The 22,412-nt window shown below is 42.2% G+C and overlaps 1 protein-coding gene across 9 annotated transcripts in view; it reads left to right on the forward strand.

The window, feature by feature from the left end:
• dnajc6 (DnaJ heat shock protein family (Hsp40) member C6) overlaps positions 1-22,412 on the forward strand; it is a 63,262-nt gene that overhangs the window by 16,363 nt on the left and 24,487 nt on the right. For all 9 annotated transcript variants that reach the window (XM_089000452.1, XM_089000451.1, XM_089000450.1 and 6 more), the window contains 5 exons: positions 11,733-11,868; positions 16,323-16,372; positions 17,781-17,929; positions 19,253-19,375; positions 21,437-21,570. In XM_089000452.1, coding sequence (XP_088856578.1) covers positions 11,733-11,868; positions 16,323-16,372; positions 17,781-17,929; positions 19,253-19,375; positions 21,437-21,570 — 592 coding nt within the window. The remainder of the gene's footprint in view (positions 1-11,732; positions 11,869-16,322; positions 16,373-17,780; positions 17,930-19,252; positions 19,376-21,436; positions 21,571-22,412) is intronic.

A 22,412-nucleotide genomic window follows, 5' to 3' on the forward strand; every position in this document is an offset into this window, starting at 1 on the left:
GTGCTCCTTCCTCAACGGCTACACGCCTTTCAAAACTATCAAGGATAGTGATAATATGGATCAAATATATTAGCTCTCCGCAGGACTGACATGAAGCTACCAAATTACCATAAATGACATATCATCACTTATTAATTGGTCCATTTTGTAAAGCAAACAAAGCACCGTGACCGACTGAGCCGCACGCACGCGCGCACACACGCAAACGCACACACACACAAAAACACACGCGCACACACGCACAAACACGCTCGCACACGCACACACAAGCGCGCGCACACACACACGTCCGACAGCGTCACCCGTTGGTCGGCAACCATAATGTGACATGTTTCAGTGTGGGTGAGGAAAGGAAATGAAGCGTAGCTAAAACAAATGGTAATCAACAATAAAAAAAAGTAATGCGCCGTGATTTGGGTCTTTCCGAGAATTCGAAACTGAAGGGAGAGAATAGCCATGGGAATGCTGCCCCCTCTTGAAGGGAAAAAGCATTAAATATTCTGAGATTTTTTTCCCAGGACGCGTTCATAACGCGAACCCAAACTTTGTGTTCTTTTTTAGGTAGAAAATTGTGCGCGTTATACTCGAATAAATACGGTAATTGTAATTATAATTTTCATTAAACCATTCGTGTACCATGGAATCTGATAAGATGATAAGAGTCCACCTTAATAACCTCTGTCACTGAAATGGTTGATTTTCTAAATACAGTAAAGTCTCGTTATATCGATATTCTCGGGAGTCGGAAAAAAATATCGATATAACCGGACTATCGATATATCCGATCCTGTGCCGAACTGCATTAAAGAGGGGAGGGGGGGGGGGTACGTAAATGGGGGATCTTTGTTATGGCATGTATTTTTATCATTGGGTTCATGGATTGCGTATCTAACATGTTTTTTGACCAGTAGTGAAGTGAAAAATAAACTTGTGCATAAAATAAAAACGTCTTTACACTTTTTTAATTACTATTTCCTTTCAAAAATGCAACCAACCAATGCTAAATCCTCAAGTTCTATTCACACGAAACCACGAACGCCAGCATGTACAATCACATGAAAAACAATGATTGTTGCAAGCAATAAAGATATCTGGATGCAACACAATTAAATACTGTACATGGATGAAAAACCAAAACTCCAACGTTTACATAACTTACGTTGATGCTGCACGTCAAACTCTTTCGCGATGAAGGATTTGCTTGTTAGATAGTCTTCCACAGCCACGATTGCCTTGTACGTTGTTCGGATATCACAATTCTTCTATTAAATCCATTGGTGTCAAACAACAGTACTGTATATAAGCTATGCTGCTAGTTCTTTTTTAATGTGCTCGCGTCGACAGGATAAACACGGAAGCTGGTTACGTGACAGTTCGAGAGAGTGCCTGAATAGAATGCCGGCGCGCAGCTGTGACGTGACAACAGCTCTTGTTTGTCTCTGGATGTGATAACGGCTACGTTTTGTTATTTAAAAAGACCGACCAGTAGTAATGAAAGCTGTGAGCTATCAACAGTCTCGGCCAATCGCTAGTTTTTTTTTATTGTGCTTGCGTCGACAAGATAAACACGGAAGCTGGTTACGTGACTGGGTGATCTTTAATACAGTATGGAATGACAACTAAACATTGTTGCAAAAACGATTGCATCCATATACAGTAGTGGGCATGTACATACAGTAACACTGCAACAGGGAAACCGCAACGCTTACATCTTACTCTACATTATGTATGCATGTTTTGTCTGAGAACCGTGTTGCATCCGAAAGCCGCCAGTAGAGGTCCATAGGATACAGTATACAGTACAGTACAGTACATCTTTAATCGATTGTGTTGCGCTCTCCACTATAGTAAGGGAGATACGGTGTTGTGGGATCCAGAAAAAAACCACAAGACAAGCAATGTGATACGTCTTGACTCAACAGTGGTTTACTTCGAATGCCCCGATCTAATGCAAACGTACGCGCACAACAATTTCCGGTCCAACGATCTAAATCGGTCCGACACGAAACATGAACCGAAGCAGGCGTTCCATGTTTAAATAAACATTTTCGATATATATCATTTGTAAACCAATAGAACTACGCGAATGTAACCAAAATAGGAAATACGATAATTTACAACCTGTCACATACTCCCCCTCAAAATAGATGTTGTCCCCAACATATGTACTAGTAAATACATAAATGCGCTGGACGACGTGCCCAAAACAATGACGCACGGTATTATGAACTGCATCCAAATATGAACTATAATAATGAACAGTTTACAGACTGGAACTCTTTTCATACATTCTGTTTACATTATAACAATCAACAATTCACAGACTGGAACTCTTTTCATACATTCCGTTTTACTTATACAGGGCTCATCGGGGTCTTCTTGTTTCCATCTCACTGTTCTATTAAACCGAAGTGTCGATTAACCATTTCTGTAGTATTTCGTGGCATAATAGGGGTGTGCGCCATACATCCAAGGCATTGTCTGTTCACCATGATATGGTACTGTCCCTACATTGTAGCAAGATGGCGAACCAAGGCGATCATACGTGAATACCTTGGGTCTCCTGTGTTCTCGTCGTGGCCGTTGATTTCCCCCAATATCAGGATTACTGGGGGGTGGCTGGGGAAAAGGGGGACACACTGTCACAGGTGGATCATTTTCCGGACCAATGTTGCCCTCCTGAGATTGGTCAACTTCCGCAGCTCCCGGCTCCGTCCCCGGCAGTTCATTCCCCAGTTGATTGTCATCATGGTGGGTTGTCTCCACAAAGCTCACGTCCCGCGGTTCTGGTGAGTCTGGTCGGGTGCTCTGGCGATGCAACACTGGATAATACTCATCCTCCTCATCATCCTCTTCCGGATCCATTTCCGGCATCTTGTTCGGTCGTTGCCGAGTGGACTTTTCCTTGGACTGGGACTGTAGTGAAGTCTCTAATGGCAAATGATCACATGGCAGCAAGAGATTGCGGTGGAGTATCCTAGATCTGCCCTTCCCCCTCTCAGGTTTCAGCTCATAAACTGGAATGTCTTGGCTGACTTGACGAACCACTGTATGAACAACATCCTCCCAGTGGTTTCTCAGTTTGCCTGAACCTCCACGTGGGGTTAAGTTTCGAACCAGAACACGATCACCGGGCAACAGGGTAGAATACTTTAGTTTACTGTCATATAGTCTCTTACTCCTGGCAGCAGCTTTGTTGTTATTTTCTTGCGTGATCGCATACGCTTCCTCCATGCCCTGTTTCCACTTCTTCACATAGTCCTTCTGGTTGGTTTCACCCTGGTTCGAGTCTGGATTCAAACTAAACAACATATCAACTGGCAAACGTGGTGAACGTCCATAAAGTAAGTAAAAAGGTGAGAACCCTGTCACCTCACTTTTGGTACAGTTGTAAGCATAAACGAGTTTGTTTAGTGAGTCTTTCCAGTTACTCTTTTGTTTCTCTGTCAGTGTCTTTAACATCTGGATCAGTGTTCGATTAAATCGTTCAACCTGTCCATTTCCCTGTGGATGGTAGGGGGTTGTCCTTGAACCCGCAACCCCACAATATTCCTTCAGTTGAGCAAAAAGTTGATTTTCAAATTCACCACCCTGATCATGGTGAATTCGAAGGGGGAACCCAAACTTTAAAGCATAGTCATTAAAGATTTTGTTTGCCGCTGTTTTGCCAGATTTGGACGTTGTAGCATAAACTTGAGCGAAACGTGTAAAATGGTCTACTAGCACAAGCACGTATTCATAACCACCCTTACATTTGTCAAGATGCAAAAAGTCAACGGAGACAAGTTCAAAAGGCTGAGTAGTCACAATATTAGTGAGAGGGGCTCTGGTCTCACGGTTGGGCTTTTTGTGTTTTAGGCACACACACTCTCTCAGTACATAGTCCTCTATTTCTTTTTGCATAAAGGGCCAGTAAAAACGATCCCTTACAAGGGAAAGAGTCCTTTCTACACCATGGTGGCCCATTTCATCATGCAGCTCTTTTAACACTGTCACCTTGTGTTTTTCAGGAAGCAGTAGTTGGGTTCTGTTTGCCGTTTTTCTGTACAAAACACCTCTGTCATTAAAGTGTAGCTTGTCCCATTCCCTCACAAGACAAACAACTTGAGGACAATGCTTTCTTAGTTCAGTACCTAGCGGTTTCGTCTCCGCCAGTTTGTATCTAATAATATGTCCTATAATGGGGTCAGTCTCTTGATCTAGCTTGATCTGTCCAACAGTCAATGGGGCTATCGGTGTGTTTAGTGACACCTCGGCACACGTAGCTGAGATTCCCATAGACCAAGCTGCACTAGACTCGTTCTGTTGGTCAACCGCTTGTACGGCAGCACTCACAGCATCATATGACATTTCTTTTGTACATCCTTCCATATATGTTACCATATCAAGGGGCATCCTAGATAAACTGTCTGCATCAACATTTTCCTTACCGGGACGATATTTAACAGTAAAATTAAAATCAGAAAGTTCTGCGACCCACCTGCACCCAGTTGCATTTAACTTAGCAGTCGACAGTACATACGTGAGTGGATTATTGTCACTATACACAGTGAAGAATGGTGCATAGTACAAATAATCACGAAACTTGTCTGTGATCGCCCACTTAAGCGCCAAAAATTCCAACTTGCCCGAGTGTAAGTTATAATTCTTCTCAGCTGCAGTTAATGTCCGAGAGCCATAGGCTATCACGCGAAGTTTGCCATTTTGTCTTTGGTACAACACAGCACCTAAACCCCGGTTAGAGGCATCTGTATGCAAAATGAAAGGATGCGCGAAGTCAGGAAAACCTAAAACTGGTGGTTGAACTAAACAGTCTATTAGCTGCTCTAACACTGACTGATGCTCATCACTCCACTCAATACGTGTGTTGGAAGACACACTGTTATGTCTCACTTTCCATTTTTGTCTTTGATGCTGCTGAGTCTCAACATTCAGAGGGGCTTTAAGCAAAGCATACAAGGGACTAGCGATACAAGAGAAATCTTTGATGTATTGCCTATAATAGCTTAATAGTCCCAAAATGGCTCGAAGCTCACCGACAGTGCCTGGCTGCTTGTTTTTCAGGGCACGCACTGCTGCTGTATCTGCCGGGTCCATTCTGCTCCCCTCAGCAGAGACAATCCTGCCGAGGTACCTCACTTCCGGCTTGAAGAGGTCACACTTTCGGGCTTTGAGTTTTATTCCATTTTCCCTGAGACGTCGCAACACTCGTCTGACGTCCTCAACGTGGTTGTCAAATGTCCCGCTGAAAACAAGAATGTCATCAAGATAGGGGACACATATTTCGTCCCGTAACCCCTCCAGACATTGTTCCATACACCGCTGGAACGCTGCTGGTGCATTCATGAGTCCAAACGGAATTCGAATCCATTCATAAAGGCCCCAAGGGGTCACGAAGGCAGTCAGGTGTCGGCTCCCTTTGGACATGAACCCCTGGTGGTATGCTTTGCCTTGGTCCAGCAGCGAGAAGATGGTGTTACCCCCAAGGCTATCCACCACGTCCTGTACCCGTGGGATGGGGTGCCGGTCAGGGTGTGTTTTCCGGTTCAGCTCTCTGTAATCAATACATAAGCGCAGTGTACCATCTTTTTTCCTGACACAGACGACAGGGGATGAGTAGGAGGAAGTGGACTTTTCCACCCACCCCTGCGCTATCAAGTCCTGTAAATAGTCTTTCACCTCTCTGTACATTGGCTTTGGGACAGACATATATGTCTTTGAAACAGGCTCAGTGTCTTTCAACAAAATGTCCATTTGTAGGTTTTCCACACACCCTATGTCGTCGTCCGATTTTGAAAATGATGCCGATTCCTCTCTCAACATCTGCTGAACGGTCTTTCTTTTATCTTCGTCCAAATGAGAAAGGTCAATTGGGGGGTCCCACTGCTCACTGAGAGCGATGGTGGTATTCTGGACATGGACCTCATTGACAACCACTGAAGGAAGGTCCCTTTTAAATATGTTAGCTGGGTAGACAGACCCTACCGACTGCACTGTACCAATAATAGCCTTTACTGGAAACCTAATATCATGATTAGTAGGGTTCTGGACACTAACAACTATCCTAGGGATGGAACCTGCCTTAACTGAGACCAACGAGTCACAAAGCTCGAGGCCATCTGGCCACTGTGGGTTTTCACTTGGCTCAAAAACCAATGTAACATCTTCCTTAAAGGGCTTAGCCTGTACTTTGCATGGAATAATAAGTGAGCTATGCCTGGCTATAGTGAATCTCTCATTTGTTGTTTTTACACGGTACTCATGTGCTTGTCCCAGACTAACTGCTTTTATGAAAGTGGCAGCTTTATTGCGCTTAAGGTGGGGAAAAGCTAGTCTAACCGATTTCAAGAGCTTTTCTGTATCCCCTGTTTGTGACTCATTAGAGAGGCTATCTAACACAAGACGCTCAATGACATTAAACCCTATGATAGGACACTGTTGCTGGTCACCTTTTAGTACTAATACTGGTACAAGTAGCCCTGGATCATTAGCACCAAGTTTAAATGGTATCTCAAGCCATCCTACATAAGGCATATCCGTTCCATTAGCTGCCACAATATTGAGAGTGTTATCAGGGTCAATAAGTTCATTCACATTTTTCAATGACACGTCAGGTAAGTTTGTTTGTTTCCATAACTCATCTACAGCACACACCTGGGACCCCGAGTCCCAGAGTGCTTCAACCCTTTTGTTACCCAAAAAGCACCGAATAAGACATTTCTTTCCCACTAACTCCCTGACCGAAGGTAATTTGCCACACTGTTTCTTATCTGTACGCTCGACAAATGACTGCTTATGTCTCTTCTGAACGGGGCCACGTGTGTGGGGCTTACATTCCATTTTCATAGCACCACTGTAACACTGGGACCTATCTGTCTCTGTGGTCACACCATGTCCCACTGGAGTAACCCTTTCTAGTTTAAAGCATGGTTCCTAGCTGAGTTCTGTGCTTTGCAGCCTGCTCTGAAATGTTCACTACTTCCACATTTAAAACAGTGCTGACAATATTCTTCACCTGTCTGAATACAAGAATAACACCTGGGCTGAGGGCGACGGGGCATGTAGTACTGCGGAGGGGCGAACCGCTGCTGGAACTGTGCTGCCCCCCTCATCGGCCTGGGGCCTGGTGCTGGGTGGTACTGCTGAAGAGCTGATGGGGAGTGCTGGGTGTAGTAGTGCCTGGCTGGTGGATCTACCTGATATTGTGAAGGTGGAGTGAAGGCGACCTGTTCAGGGTAGTGGTCAGGCAGGCGTTCAGGTCCTCCGCTGGTGGGCTGAGAAGTGGCTGTTGGTTTCTGAATAGTCTCTTTGATCTGGGACACTTCTGCACGCAGCTCTTTTAACAGCATCATCTCTGACCTCATCTCTTTGATCTCTGAAAGGAGTTCATTCGGCACAGTAACAGTATTCTGCTTTAAGACTGTCTTCTTCCCAATCGGGACTGGTGTGTCATCTAACTGGACAGTGTTCAGCGTTGTCACCCGTGCAGCAGCATTTTTCTTTTTTTCCTGTCGCTCTTTTTCATTTGCACATGCCATGTTTAATTTTTCTAACAGTACTTCATCTGATGTGGTGGTTAGCAGGAGGAAAGGTTGCATGTCACTCTTTACATTGTCACTCTGTAACCCCGTCAGAACTGTGTGCAGGAATAAACTCTGGACCAACGTGGGATCATACTTCACCCCTGATTCGGCTTCTTGAGATGCAAAAAGAATCCTTTGACGAAGATCCATTGCACGCAGTAGAAATTTCTGTGGGGACTCTTTATTAGTCTGCACTTCCGATGAGAGCTGCTTGTACAACTCAGTGGCTCCTCTCTCTTGATAGTGAGATCGGAGAATCCTTCGTAAAGAAGTTAGGGTAAGATTTTCTTTCCCTTCGAGGTAGCTTCTCAACTGCAGACCTGGTGTTATGGCACGAACCACTGCATCGATGATCTCATCCCCCTGGTAGCCTTTACTGAGCCCACTTTCTATCTGTCTGACCAAATTAGGAAATGTGAGTTTATCTTTTTGTCCGAGTTCACCTATTTGTCCAGATATTTTGAAATCTTTGCGCCAGGGGGCAGTGTCTGGGGGCACTATGCTTCTCTTTCGCACTGCATCCCGACCTTTTTCACTTGGTTTGGCTATTCCTAGTTCAAAATCTTTTATACTTTCAATCAAGTCCTTTACACGTAGCAAATCTGACATTCCTCCATCTTCTAGCTCTAATTCAGCTCTTTCAATGTAGGTTGACACAATATTAATTAGTTGGCCTCGAGTCTTTCCTGTAAGTTGCTCTCTTTCCAGTCCAGATATTTGGATTTCAGCACATAACTCTGACAACTGTTGAAAATTCAGTCCAAATAACTTGCCTTTGATGTCCAACTGTAATTCCTCTAACGCCATTTTCGAGAGGGTAGACGCAGTTCAGCTGGCCGGATTCACTTCAAAGTCTTCCAGTGCCCTCTAGTGGTGGCTGTACGCACAGAGATGCAACTAGAGCACATGTAGAAACAAACCAGTAAACGGCGACGCCACTCCGACTGGGTTGATTGGGGATATTCGGCGCGAGCTTCTACCCACGGCGAGTAGACAACACTCGAACGCAAATATCCCAGCGGTGCCTCCAAAATGTTGCGCTCTCCACTATAGTAAGGGAGATACGGTGTTGTGGGATCCAGAAAAAAAACCACAAGACAAGCAATGTGATACGTCTTGACTCAACAGTGGTTTACTTCGAATGCCCCGATCTAATGCAAACGTACGCGCACAACAATTTCCGGTCCAACGATCTAAATCGGTCCGACACGAAACATGAACCGAAGCAGGCGTTCCATGTTTAAATAAACATTTTCGATATATATCATTTGTAAACCAATAGAACTACGCGAATGTAACCAAAATAGGAAATACGATAATTTACAACCTGTCACAATTGCAAACATGTATGCTTTACTCCAGGGGTGCTCACACTTTTTCAGCATACGAGCTACTTACAAAAACTACCAAGTCAAAATGATCTACCCATGACAAAAATGCAAAACATAATTATTTTCGAATGTTTTAAGGATGTACAATGTATGTTGATGTACCTTGCATAACTGAATAAGCCAATATTGCACAACACACATAATAACTACATATACATAACATAATAAATAACTATTAACATTTTTTGTAATTACCTGAGTTTACTTTGATGACTTGCACTGAATTGAATCAGCCAGGGATGCATAGTCAGGACAGTAGCTGCTGACAGCCAGCCTCAAGCACATTTCCAAATGTTCATCATTCATGGTGGAACGGTATTTGGACTTAATGATCTTCATGTAGGAAAAGGCTGGCTCACATGAATAAGTGGAGCCGAATAATGCAGTCAAGGAGGTAGCACATTTCCTCAAGTTGGGGTATTTTTCCTGTGTGAGTAAGTTAAAGAACTGTCCAAGTCTCTGAACAAGGAGTCAGCTGCTTCAACGAATGCTTCTTTTACAATCTCTCCGTCTTGGAAGGATTTATTGTTTTTAACGATGGCGTGACTCACCCGGAACGTGCTTCAGTGGCGACTTTCGCTTTTGAAGTATGTTGAGTGAAAAATGACTGCTGTCCGGACAACTGGGATTTTAGTTCGTCCACCGTTCTCTTTCTCAGCTGGCTTTTCGGCGGGAAGTCAATGTCGTACAGTCCGAAAATGGCGCTCCACATTTTCCCATTCCGTATGAAAGTAATATGTTTTGCCCCCTTACTTGGTCCATCTTTCTCACTCATTTTGATCACCATATGTTTTAGCAAGGGCTTAAAATCTGAGGTAATTCGCTGACTAGCCTGTAAATTTTGCTGCGTTTAGCGCCGTTGTTTAGGCATGCACGGCGACCTAAAGGTAAAAATTCAGTTGTCATCTGAATGGTTGCCCTGTATGTCAATCAAGTGACGGGACGTTTGATAGGCTGACAAATGTTTTTTTTTTTTTTTTTACTGTCACGCTGCGATCGACCAGTACTACCTCCGCGATCGACGAGTAGATCGCGATCGACGTAATGAGCAACCCTGTTTTACTCTTTCTCTTCTGTATTTGAATCATATCCATGAATGGATGTGTAACAAGAAAGCATATTCTCCGAATCTGAAGCCATTGTTTGGATTCTCCAGCAATGCAAGACATCTTGGCGTGACGTGAAGTCATTTTTATTGGTGTTTTGCATTTATCATATTGCGTGTTTTGGGTATTGTAGATGCTATAAAACCTTTTTCTGATGTCAGTCAAGAAACAAAAAAGTGATGTTGGTTGTCCTTTAATGCACAGTATGGAATGTACAGTCATTTTCAAAACCATCACGCTTCAGCAGACAAAACAACAAACATTGTTGCAGAAAAACGCTTGCACTAACATTGCAATTATGTATGCTATTTAAAAAAGTCATCAATCTTCTTCCCGCTTCCCATTTTTATATTTTAATATAAACACTTCCATCTTGTTTAACGTTTCTAAAAAAACGGATGCATTTTCTACGGATTCAAAGAAAGATCGCATGTCCGCAGCACCTTGCAACGCTTTTGTCGGTGTTGCAATAGGTGTGCATTCAGTCGGTTCTTCTTAATCCTCATCATCATCATCATGATGGGAATCTCCTGGGGCATACTTGGCTTTGACCTCTGCTGCGATATCCGCATCTGATGAGCTTGGGAATGTCGCAATGTCTTTGTCGACTGCAACATACGATGCAATGTCGGCGACTTTTAGCTTTTCAGCCAACACTGCAAGAGGAATGTTGTCGTCATCCTCTTCATTAGCTGCAGACGTTTCCTCACTACTTCCGTCACTGCACCCTGGATGTTCAAATTTGCAGTGACGGAAGCAGTTCTTGATGGTGTTTTCGGACACCGTGCTCCACACTTTGGAAATTGTACAGTACATTGGATTGGATTTTGCCTTTATTAGTCTCGCAGTGGAGAAATTTACATCTCCCCAAAGACTGAGGTTGTCGACATCAGAATCAGAATCATCAGAATCATCTTTATTGCCAAGTATGTAGAACACACAAGGGATTTGTTTCCGGTAGAACACGCTGCACTAGTATCGTTGTCAAAAAAACTGCTAAGTGGCACTATACAGTTCCATTTTGGCTACTGTTGAAAGAGTTCAAAGAGTTCAAAGAGTTAATGGCTTGGGGGAAGAAGCTGTTTAAATGTCTGCTGGATTTGGTGCGCATGGATCGGTAGCGCCTGCCTGAGGGGAGTAGCTGGAAAAGGTGGTGGGCAGGGTGCGGAGGGTCCAGTAGGATTTTCTGCGCCCTAGTTTGGATTCTTGCAGTGTGCAAGTCCTCGAGAGTGGGTAGGGCGGTGCCAATGATTTTTTCCGCCGTCCTAACTGTCCGTTGAAGTCGGATTTTGTCCATTTTTGTGGCGGCCCCGAACCAAACGGTGATGGAAGAACACAGGATGGATTCGATGACAGCCGTGTAGAAATGTTGCAGCACCTCCTGTGGCAGGTCATGCTTCTTTAGCAGCCTCAGGAAGTACATTCTCTGTTGGGCCTCTGTTGGACATGAACTGGACTTTACAAATATAGTTTTCATATACCACTTATGGTATAGCTGAAGTGCACACTTCAATATTAATTCAAATTCAATGTACTGTTACAGAGGGAAAATATACCCACTCTGTTACACCACATTTCTATATTTGATTACTACATTTTGACAAACAGTATACTTTTAAAATAGAGGCATTTTTTTCTACACATTTTTCCAGATGTGGATGCCAACTATGGGGGAGGACTGTTGGATATGGTGAAGGGCGGAGCTGGAAGATTCTTCAGTAACTTCAAAGACAATCTTAAGGATACCCTAAAAGACACATCCACCAAGGTCATGCATCAGGTTGCCACGTAAGTATTCCTCCAAATCATTCATTCTTCCATTTTCCGAACAGCTTATCCTCACAAAGGTCACGTGGGGTGCTGAAGCCTATCCCAGCTGTCCTTTTGCAGTAGGCGGGGGACACTGAGCTGGTTGCCAATTGTAGAACACACAGAGACGACCAACCATCCGCGCTCACACTCACACATAAGGAGAATTCTAGAGTGTTCAACCGGCCTGCCATGCATGTTTTTGGAATGTGGGAGGAAACCGGAGTGGTAGATAGCCCACGCAGGCCCAGGAAGAACATGCAACCTCTATGCAGGGAGACCGAAGTTGGAATTGAATCCACAACCTCTATACCTGGGGTCGGGAACTTTTTTGACTTAGAGAGCCATAAAAGTGAAACATTTAGAAATGTTTTTCAGTGAGAGCCACACGCACACACGCACGGAAGCACACACGCACACACACACGCGCACACACACACACACACACACACACACACACACACACACACACACACACACACACACACACACACACACACACACACACACACACACACACACACACACACACACACACACACACACACACACACACACACACACACACACACACACGCATGCACGTGATTTCAACAAAATATCAGAATGTATTATTTAAAATAACTTTGTGATTATATTCACCATTAATACGGATAGTTTTCCCTTCCTCATGATTGGTAAAAAAAATCCAGCCAAACAATCAGAATGAAAGTCAACTTGCCGGGTCCATAGGCGAAGTTACTGCTAGCGAGACTGCACACTGCTCATTCGCTTGCACGCTTGCTTTCTGCTGTCTCACAGAAGTATATTGATGCTAATGTTAGCATGGAGCTAGTCAAAGTGCTACTGACATTCGACTGTTTCATCGATGGCATTGTTTCATTGCAAATTGAATCAGAACTTTTCCTCTCCACAAAGGCGAATCCTTCGGTCCATTCCAACCTGAAGTATGATACTTGTCATTTTGTTTTTCTCGTCAGGGTTATTTAAAAGGGGTCATTTACCTGTTTTGACATCAACAGCCATAGGTCAAGTATCATCCAATCAAAATTGCACTTTCCGCTAACTGCCGGCCCAAACAGGAAATGAACAGTGAAAAAGCGAGAATTTGTATTTTGTGTTATCGGCGAGCCAGATGCAATCATCAAAAGAGCCATATACGGCTCACGAGCCATAGGTTTCCGATCACTGCTCTATATTGTGAGGTCGATAGGGAAAGCACCACCGGACCACTTTCCAAATCCTAAATATGTAAATAATGTATAGTGAAATCAATGCAACATAGGATTTCAGAGCAAAATAATGCAATGTTAATTAGTTTTTCAGATTGTGATGTAAACACTAGGCCGCATGGTGGAATGTTGGTAACACATGCACATTACAATGAATTGAATACTGTGCAATGCCCTTGGATAAGAATGTGAGTCGTTGTTTTAGTATATAGTATGTGTCCCGTGATTGGCTGTCCACACTCTTTGGCCTTAAGTCAGTTGAGACAGGCTCCAGGTCACATGCAACACTACTCAGCATTTAGCAGTCCTGTATAGAAAAAGGAGGCATGGATCTGTGGTTCCTTAGAAGTAAGCTACGGCAACAACACTAGGACATAACACATAAGAATTGTCTGCTCAATCTGCGTTCGATGGTTGGATGCATGGTGGGAAATAGTTCAGGTTTTAGATGAGAGAAGACACTATGATTCGTTTAATTCTCTAGAGAAGCCTGGAAAAAAATCTAATCTCACACATTATTATTAGCAACAACGCCTTTGACAAGTTGAGATTTTTTTGGGGGCGGACTTCAGAATTCATTATGCTGTTAGCATCTTGAGTTATATTAATAATAAGGGTATGGAGCCGTTCCACAAGCATCCATGCAAGCATTAGCCTGCTCCACAAATGACCTTATGTGTTTTGGATCATAAGCATATGCTTTCTTTCTCCATACCTTCAGGGGTTGGGAACCTATGGCTCGCGAGCCATATATGGCTCTTTTGATGATTGCATATGGCTCGGCGATAAATATTACATCTTATAATACATATTGTCGTTTTTTTCGTCGTTCATTTCCCGTTGGGGCTGCAGTTGGCGGAAAGCGCAATTTTGATTGGATGACACTGACCCACAATGGCCGAAAGCGCCATGTTGATTGGATGATAGTGGCCGTCATGTTGAAATTTGTAAACGCCCCTTTAAATGAGCCCAACTTGTGCACTTCAGAGTGAATGCACCGGAGCATTAGAGGAGAGAAAATGTTCTGATTCTAATTTGCAATGAAACAATACCATCGATGAAACAGTCGAATGTCAGTGACATTTTAACAAGGCCGATGTTAACGTTAGCATCGACACACTTCTGCGAGAAGTAGATTGCAGATAGCAAGTGTGGAAGCTTATGAGCCATGTGCAGGCTAGCTAGCAGTAGCTTCGCCTCTGGACCGGCAAATTGAATTTCATTCCGATCGTTTTCCTGGATTTTTACCAAACACGAGGAACGGAAAACCATCCATGTTAACGGTGAGTACTATCACAAAGTTATTTTAAATAATACATTCTGATATTTTATTGAAAAGTGGCCGTGCGTGCGTGCGTGTGGCTCTCGCTGAAAAACATTTCTAAATATTTTACTTTTATGGCTCTCTTAGTCAAAAAGGTTCCCGACCCCTGCCTTAGCCTTTCCATCACTTAAAGGACAACCAACATCATTATTTTGTTTCCTATCTGACATCAGAAAAAAAACATTTTATAGCATCTAAATACCCAAAACACACAGGCTGATATTTTTAGTGAAATGCAAAACACCAATAAAAATAACTTAAAGTGTCCCAAATCTGCCACAAAATGAGCTCGGAACTGGGGAGATTCAAAAAGTCCCACCCCTTTGTTCGTGGCGTCACGCCAGGATACTGCCTTGCTCCAGAATCAAAACAATGGCTTCAAAGAGTTCACATTCGGAGAAGATGCTTTATCCAGTTATGAATATGATTCAAATAGTTCTGAAGAGGAAAGCATAAATGTTTGCAATCTATTAAAGAAGTCCTTCCGTATCAATTCGAGCTGTCTGTACTCCAATGTAGTGCCCAGAAAATGCACAAGATAGCCCACAAGCTCCATTGGAAATGGCCGATTTGTCCGCTGGGAATTTGTGTAAACTTAAACACCAGAGTCTGGCACAGAATGGTCCACTCAGTTTGTGAACGGCTGCAGTGTTTGTGCACCGGGACCACAAAGGGGCTCTGTTTAAAAAAAAGGTCAACCATTTATTTCCACTGCTGACTCACCAGGTGTGATCATGAATATTGCTGAGACCACTGTCCTGTTCTGTTTTTTTCTTCTTTTCAGTTAGTTCCTCGATTTTCTGTCTGTCTCTCTCGCCACTCTCTATGACTAAATTATTCATGGTTGTTGATTGTGCTAACATGCCAGTGTATTGCTGTTAGACAGGAGGGTTCATTTCGTTGGCCCTATGTGTGATACATGTTTAAGCAGTGCCTACACTGTATGTTGTGTGGGTACTATGAAAAGAGAGGGGGGCGGTTACGCTACTATCATAAAAATAGTAGATTGAAAGATCTGTTTTTCCCTTCCATTTTTGACTGCCAATCATCTTCTCTGTCATGGAGAGGATGAGCCTATCCCGGTATAGTTTGGATTTATCACACACATTCACACTTATTGACCTAGGAAATGTTTCTAGAAACTGTTTGCAGTAAATGAATGAGGCCTTTGGTTCGGTGTTTTACATAAATTAATGACAGACATAATTAAGTGCAGGAAGAAAAAAAATGTACCTGAGGCAGTTGAATAAATCATTGGAAAGAACAAAATTATAATCCCTCCCAAAATAAATGTGCTAATGCTCCTAACACTGCAATTAATTATGGATGTATACACCGCTATGTGACAAAGCATTTCATTACATAAAAATATTTATCACACTTCTACTATTAGTGTTAGAGTTCATTATTTGCCTGGAAAAAAATCATATTAGGGCTGTGGTATACTGCAGTGAATGAAGAAACAGTCATTTGCAAGTGTTGCATCCCATTGGAGTTTTATTCAGACAATTTTGACATCTACCTCGTGAAGATAATTTCATCCATCCATTTTACGATCTGCTTTATCCATGCCTGGATACCAGACATGGATAAAGCAGATCTATAAATGGTTTCTAAAATGGATGTATGGATGATGTGCTTTGAGTATGCCTTCATTCATGAGAATAAACAATTGAGTTAAAAATATAGGCAAAAGTGCATGGAAGGAATGAAGGAAGAATTAGAGTAAAAAAAAATACAGGGTACAGTTATACAAGAATCGGTCTGTCGTTCGTGATATTTTATGTAGAAAAGGTGTGACTTTTTTCCGAATTACTTTCCACATCTCTGTGAACAAATTAAAAGCTCACGTTAACAGGGAATATTCTTTGTTGCAGGTACACTAAGGGGGAGCTAGATATAGCCTACATCACGTCACGAATCATTGGTATGTACGCAAGAGTCACTATTCAGGCTGAATGTCATCTGAATCATCTAAAGCAGGTTCCATGAAGCCCATCCTTGTCCATTTGTCAAATGAGTACACTTGAGCTGGATATCACATGTATAACAGCAGTTCCCAACCTTTTTTTTGCCACAAAAATCGCCTTAATGTTCAAAAATAGTTTCAGGGACCGGCCTTTAAGGTGTATTGGATGAATACAAAAAAAATAATATGGTACTTTCGAAACATCATATGAAACGTCGTTTCTGGCCCCATTGGTTTCTGGTCGCGACACTAACGTTAAAAAGTGCCTTCAACAGCAGATGCAAAGTGCATTAAATGCACGACTCACCATTGTCGCATATTGTACCGAGTGGGCTTATTGCGTGGGAATCTCATTGAGAAAAAAATTATTTTAAGGACTCTGAATAGTGTTTTTTAAATGTGGCCTTCTTTCCCCTAAAAGTCATAGGCTCCTCTTCTGTCTCCTGGTCTTTTCTCCTTCCCAAAGAAACTTTTCAAAGACGTCTGTTTTATTCCTTGCTTCGTAAGCACCCAGATTTCTTTTTTACGTAAGTCATCACGTGACCGAAAAGCGCAACTTGACCTGCGTCTGTAACAGAAATTGCGCTAAATTTTCAAAATAAAAGATATTTCAAATTCCAAAATAAATTAAGCGGAAGTAATGTAAGTTATTTATTCTTCCTGTGCTGCCTGGTACAAATGACCCACGGATCGATACTGGTTTGCGAACCGGGAGTTGGGGAAATCAATATTTAAATACGTTCGTGAAAAGCATTTTCAAATTTTCAAATACTGTATCATATTCTATTTATTTTTGAATACACATTTCTTCAGATAACCTAAATAATATGACACAACACAAAAGACACAGACCAAGTATAGAGTATAGACCACAAAGTCAATCTTGCCCGCCACATAATTTTAAAAGGCAAATTAAACTTGTGAAATTCCATGATGCTTGCTAAAGTCTGAACCAAAATTTCAAATTGTCCAATGTAACCCACAATAACAGTCATTATTTTTTACTTCAAATTTGAAACTAGTTATTCATTAATTTGCTGTGTACTCTATATGTAATATGTGGAGGGTCTTAAACATTATAATGGTTTCTCCAAATTTATAACGGCCCCCAAGAGGAAACCATAACTACAATGTGGCCCGCGGCAAAAAAAGGAGTTTGAGACCCATAATATAGACCAAGTGCAGATCAAGTATTTCAATTTGACCATTGTAATAAAGTGCAGGCAAACCTATGCAGTATGTGATTTGATAGTTTGTGCTGTCAACTCTCTCAGCTGTCTGTTTTTGTTGCATGCCATTTCTGGGAAAATGAAATAGTAAACAAAGAGCTGAGCTGTCAAATATGGATGTGATGTCAATTTTTCAGTGATGACCTACCCAGCCGAGGCTGTGCAGATTGGCAACCAGAACCATGTGGAGGACATCCGATCCTTCCTCGACAGTCGCCACGCTGACCACTATACCGTCTTCAACCTATCGCAGCGCAACTACCGCGGGGCAAAATTCTCCAGCAGGGTAAATTAATGACCTCATCCTCTCCAGTGCATGCATCAACCATTTTGATTCAATATCCAAATGAAAACAAATCACCAACTTATTTCAAGATAACCTATTAGCTTGTTTCCCCAAAAAAGATGAGAAGCCCATAGTAGAGCATTTGTCTGAATGTTCATGTTTTAACTAATGTCAAGAACATCAGTGTGGGGCAGTTCAATCCATCCATTTTTGTCGATTTCAAGGGGTGGCCACTTTCTTAGTATTTGTTTCCCCCCGTCCAAGCCTTTTTTTGAAAAGCGTTTACGCCACAAGATTCAAAGTTAATGATTATTTTTTAAAAGCAATAAAGTGAAGTTGGGGGCCGCCCGGTAGCCGAGTGGTTAGCACACCGGCTTCAGAGTGCAGAGGTCGGCGGTTCGCGTCCCGGTCCGGCCTCCCTGTGTGGAGTTTGCATGTTCTCCCCGGACCCGCGTGGGTTTTCTCCGGGTCCTCCGGTTTCCTCCCACACTCCAAAAACATGCATGGCAGGCAGATTGACCACTCCAAATTGTCCCTAGGTGTGAGTGTGAGAGTGACTGTTGTATGTCTTTGTGTGCCCTGCGATTGGCTGGCAACCAATTCAGGGTGTCCCCCGCCTCGTGCCCGAAGAGAGCTGAGATAGGCTCCAGCAACCCCCACGACCCTAATGAGGAATAAGCGGTACGGAAAATGAGATGAGATGAGAATAAAGTGAAGTTTATTCACCAAGTCTCACTCTAACCTAGTTAATGACAATTGGAATTAAATGATGAGGCGAGATAACATTTATTTGTCTCACATTGGAGAAATTCATAATTCACAGCAGCAAAGTTATGAAAGGAAGAGAAAAGGTAAAATAATAAGTAGAAAAGCAAATACTGTATAGGAGCTGCTGTAAATGGCCATCACAGAATAGATAAAGGAAGAAATGGTTGCCAACATTCAAGCACACAATTCCACATTTCTTTTATTTTGACGATGTACATTGTGAGCCAGAGGATTAAAATAACATATTTTACACGCATGACCCTCCAACCTGCAGCACTTATCTGCAAGGATCTTGCGGAGTTCACGTGGCCTTCATAGATGTCTATGGAAGTCAGCATGCCTTCACAGATGACTCATCATGGCAGTCTGTGTGTTGTGTTGCTTGACTACTGCTGCTATGCTCTAACTTTCTCTTCTCTTCCCTCTTGCAATGTGTTTTGTTTCATCACTACGTTTCTTCCTTGCCTCGATTGATCTCATCCTTTTCCTCTCATATCAACTTTTTATTCTCTCTTCTGCCATATGTGCCACACTCACTCTCCAATTCTTCTGCAGGTTTCAGAGTGTAATTGGCCTGCTCGCCAGGCTCCCAGCCTCCACAACCTCTTTGCTGTGTGTAAGAACATGCATAACTGGCTAAAGCAGAATCCCAAGAATGTGTGCGTCATCACCTGCTCGGTAAGTTCCTCATAGAATTCAGTTGCTTCGGTTAGTTCAAGTAACGATAGACTTTTACGAATAACCCACTCTACTCTGTTAGCAACTTGCCATGTTGAATATTGTTCCTTTGAATCCATCATGTTACCTTGCATATGAGTAGTTTTAAGAACATATTTTGCCTCACAAACATATCTGAGACTGAGAGGAACTGTTTAAAAAGGGATGGCAGGTTAAAAAGAATGTAAAAATAAACATTTGAGTAATGCAAAGCAGCACAACTGAACACCACAGTCCTTTACTTCAACCAATGCTTTGGATTGGATTGGATTGGATTTGCCTTTATTAGTCTCGCAATGGAGAAATGTACATTTCACAGCAGCAAAGTTGCATGCTTTATCTGCTATTTTGGTCTGGTCTGATGTTATCAGATCAGTTTGCTACAGAAAGGTTCAGAAAGGTTCCATGACAATCATCTACTTAGCATATTTGTCTTAGACCTGAAATGGACTGACGCTAGCTACGTGCCACCTAATTTTGGTTCATCATTACTGCATGTTTCTATCTAGTGTAATAGTTTGACAGAACATGTGAAATCCAAAATCAAGTTTTACTGACGTGCACAGACTGTCGCGTTTTGAAAGGTGGTGGGGGTGGTGGACCCCAAAAACTCAGGCAGGAGGGAGAATCAGAGGAAATGACAAATTGTATTAAATAAAGTCGGCAGGAACAAAATCTTAAACAACAAATCCATCAGAACAGAAAGGTCCAAAGTAGCAAACAAAACCATGAGTAAAACAGGGTAAGATGAAACAAACCTGACAGGGTGAAACAAACATTGACCCAACACTTAATGGTTGTGCCTGCAGTCCTTTTAACTGCCACTGATTAAAACAACCAACACCTGTGCAGCTTCTGCCTCGCCCGCAGTTGAAAACTGAAACGTGTCACAGACAAATAGTGGTGTTGGTTGTTGCCACCCAGTGACGTGCGGTGAGGTTCATGGCTGGTGAGGCACTGACGTCATCACAGTCAGATTTACAAATATATGAACTCCACAGAGTAGCTTATTCACCATTTGATTGGCAACAGTTAACGTGTTTTGTTTAAAATGTCATGTCAGCATGCTTTATATAAACTGTAGCATAGAAAAAAAACATTATTATCGTGTTACTTTTCGTACTTATAAATGAAGTCCATGCACCGCTCCTTCTGAAGAATCTTTATCTTTATCTTTCTTCAGTTTTAAAAGTCTCTCTACTTGCGAACTGTTTATTGTAGCTTGCTGTCACTAATTCTATTATTCTGCAGCCGAGGAGGCGCAAGAAGAATCTCTGTAATCACCTGCGCTCCCAGTCATGAGGCAGGAGGACTGTGTGCCTCACCTATGCACACGGTTTTGATAAAAAACAAATAAAATAAACACTGTAGTACAGTGTTTATAATGTAAAGGGACTCTACATTATATACACTAGGTAAACTGTAGAGATTTAGTTCATATACTAAAAGCTTTTGAACAGCTTAATAGCGATATGCAGAGGGACAGCAATGTGGTCTCACTGCAGAGCAAGCCGGCAGTTAGCATAGTGATTGCGCAACCCATGGTGATGCTCAGCCGGCTGCTGGCTCACCGCTCGTCTCTACTTAGTATTTGAATGGTAAATGTGAACATTCAGCGATTTTGAAAACAAATCCAAAAATGGTGTAGTTAAATGGAAAAGAACTTTAAAGTACAAATCACTCAATAAATATAATGTTTAATTTATTTTTTCATTTGATATTTCCATGATGACAGGGGAGGCATGACCTCACCTGCCTACCCTGACTGCACGTCACTGTTGCCACCCTCTTGTAATTTATAGCTGCAAATGAAATGTCTCTCATTAACCTGGAATGAACTCAGTGGAATGAGTTCCTACTAATAGTGCACATAGTTGTTTCCACACAAAATGAAATAGGATTTCATTATATTTGTCCAATGGTTTTACATTATTTGCTCATTTTATTCAGTCACTCTGCATCATTCTCAGAAAGAAATCAATGTTTGTTGGCTGTCATGAGTCCTTGCTGTGTGCTTTTTAGGATGGCCGGGCACTTTCAGGTGTCTTGGTTTGTGCCATGTTTTGCTTCTGCCACCTCTTCAACAATCCAATTCCTGCTATGCAACTCCTCAGCACAAAGAGACCAGGCTCAGGCCTCTGGCCATCACACCGCAGGTTAGCATCCATCTTGTGACATGACATCAGCATAGAGTAGCTCATAAATGTACTCAAAGATGAGTACAGCACTGTTACTTCAAAATAATAGCATTCAAATAGAAGTAAAAACTGCAGAGGCTCAATGAAGACTATATTTGGTCCCAGTCTACATTTACACTTGTAAGATATGTACAGATTGAACAAAGGAAAACATTTAGGAGTCATATTTAAGAAAATTTTACGTGGACAGCTTTGGAGTAAATGTAATTACTGAGTAATGATTAGTTTGTGCACCTCAACTCGTGCCTAAAAGACACCTGGCACAGGTGACACCAGCCCCCCGTAATCCTCATGAGTAAAAAGCAATTAGGTAAGACATTGGGGGGCATGCAAACTGGCACTATAATTGTGTAACCCAACATTCTCTTCAAAATTTCTTCTATCTCTGGGATCACTAACTAATCTGAACTATTTCCTGGTTAGTCATTGATACGAGTGTTTATCATTTTGATACACACTTCTACATTCACAAATTTCCTCAAATCACCTTTAAAGGACAACCAACATCACTTTTTTGTTTCCTGACATCAGAAAAACGTTTTATAGCATCTAAAATACCCGAAACACGCAGTATGATATTTTTATTCAAATGCAAAACACCAATAAAAATGACTTAAAGTGCCCAAAATCTGCAAAAAATTGAGCTGCGAATTGGCCATTTTCAGAAAGTCCCGCCCCCAGTTCGTGACGTCACGCCAAAACGTCTTGCATTTCTGGAGAATCAAAACAATTGCTTCAGATTCGGAGAATATGCTTTCTTGTTACTCATCCAGTTATGAATATGATTCAAATAGTTCTGA

The sequence above is a fragment of the Hippocampus bargibanti genome, linkage group LG07, assembly GCF_051943395.1.
Source record: "Hippocampus bargibanti isolate YZ-2025 linkage group LG07, ASM5194339v1, whole genome shotgun sequence".
Classification (NCBI taxonomy): domain Eukaryota; kingdom Metazoa; phylum Chordata; class Actinopteri; order Syngnathiformes; family Syngnathidae; genus Hippocampus; species Hippocampus bargibanti.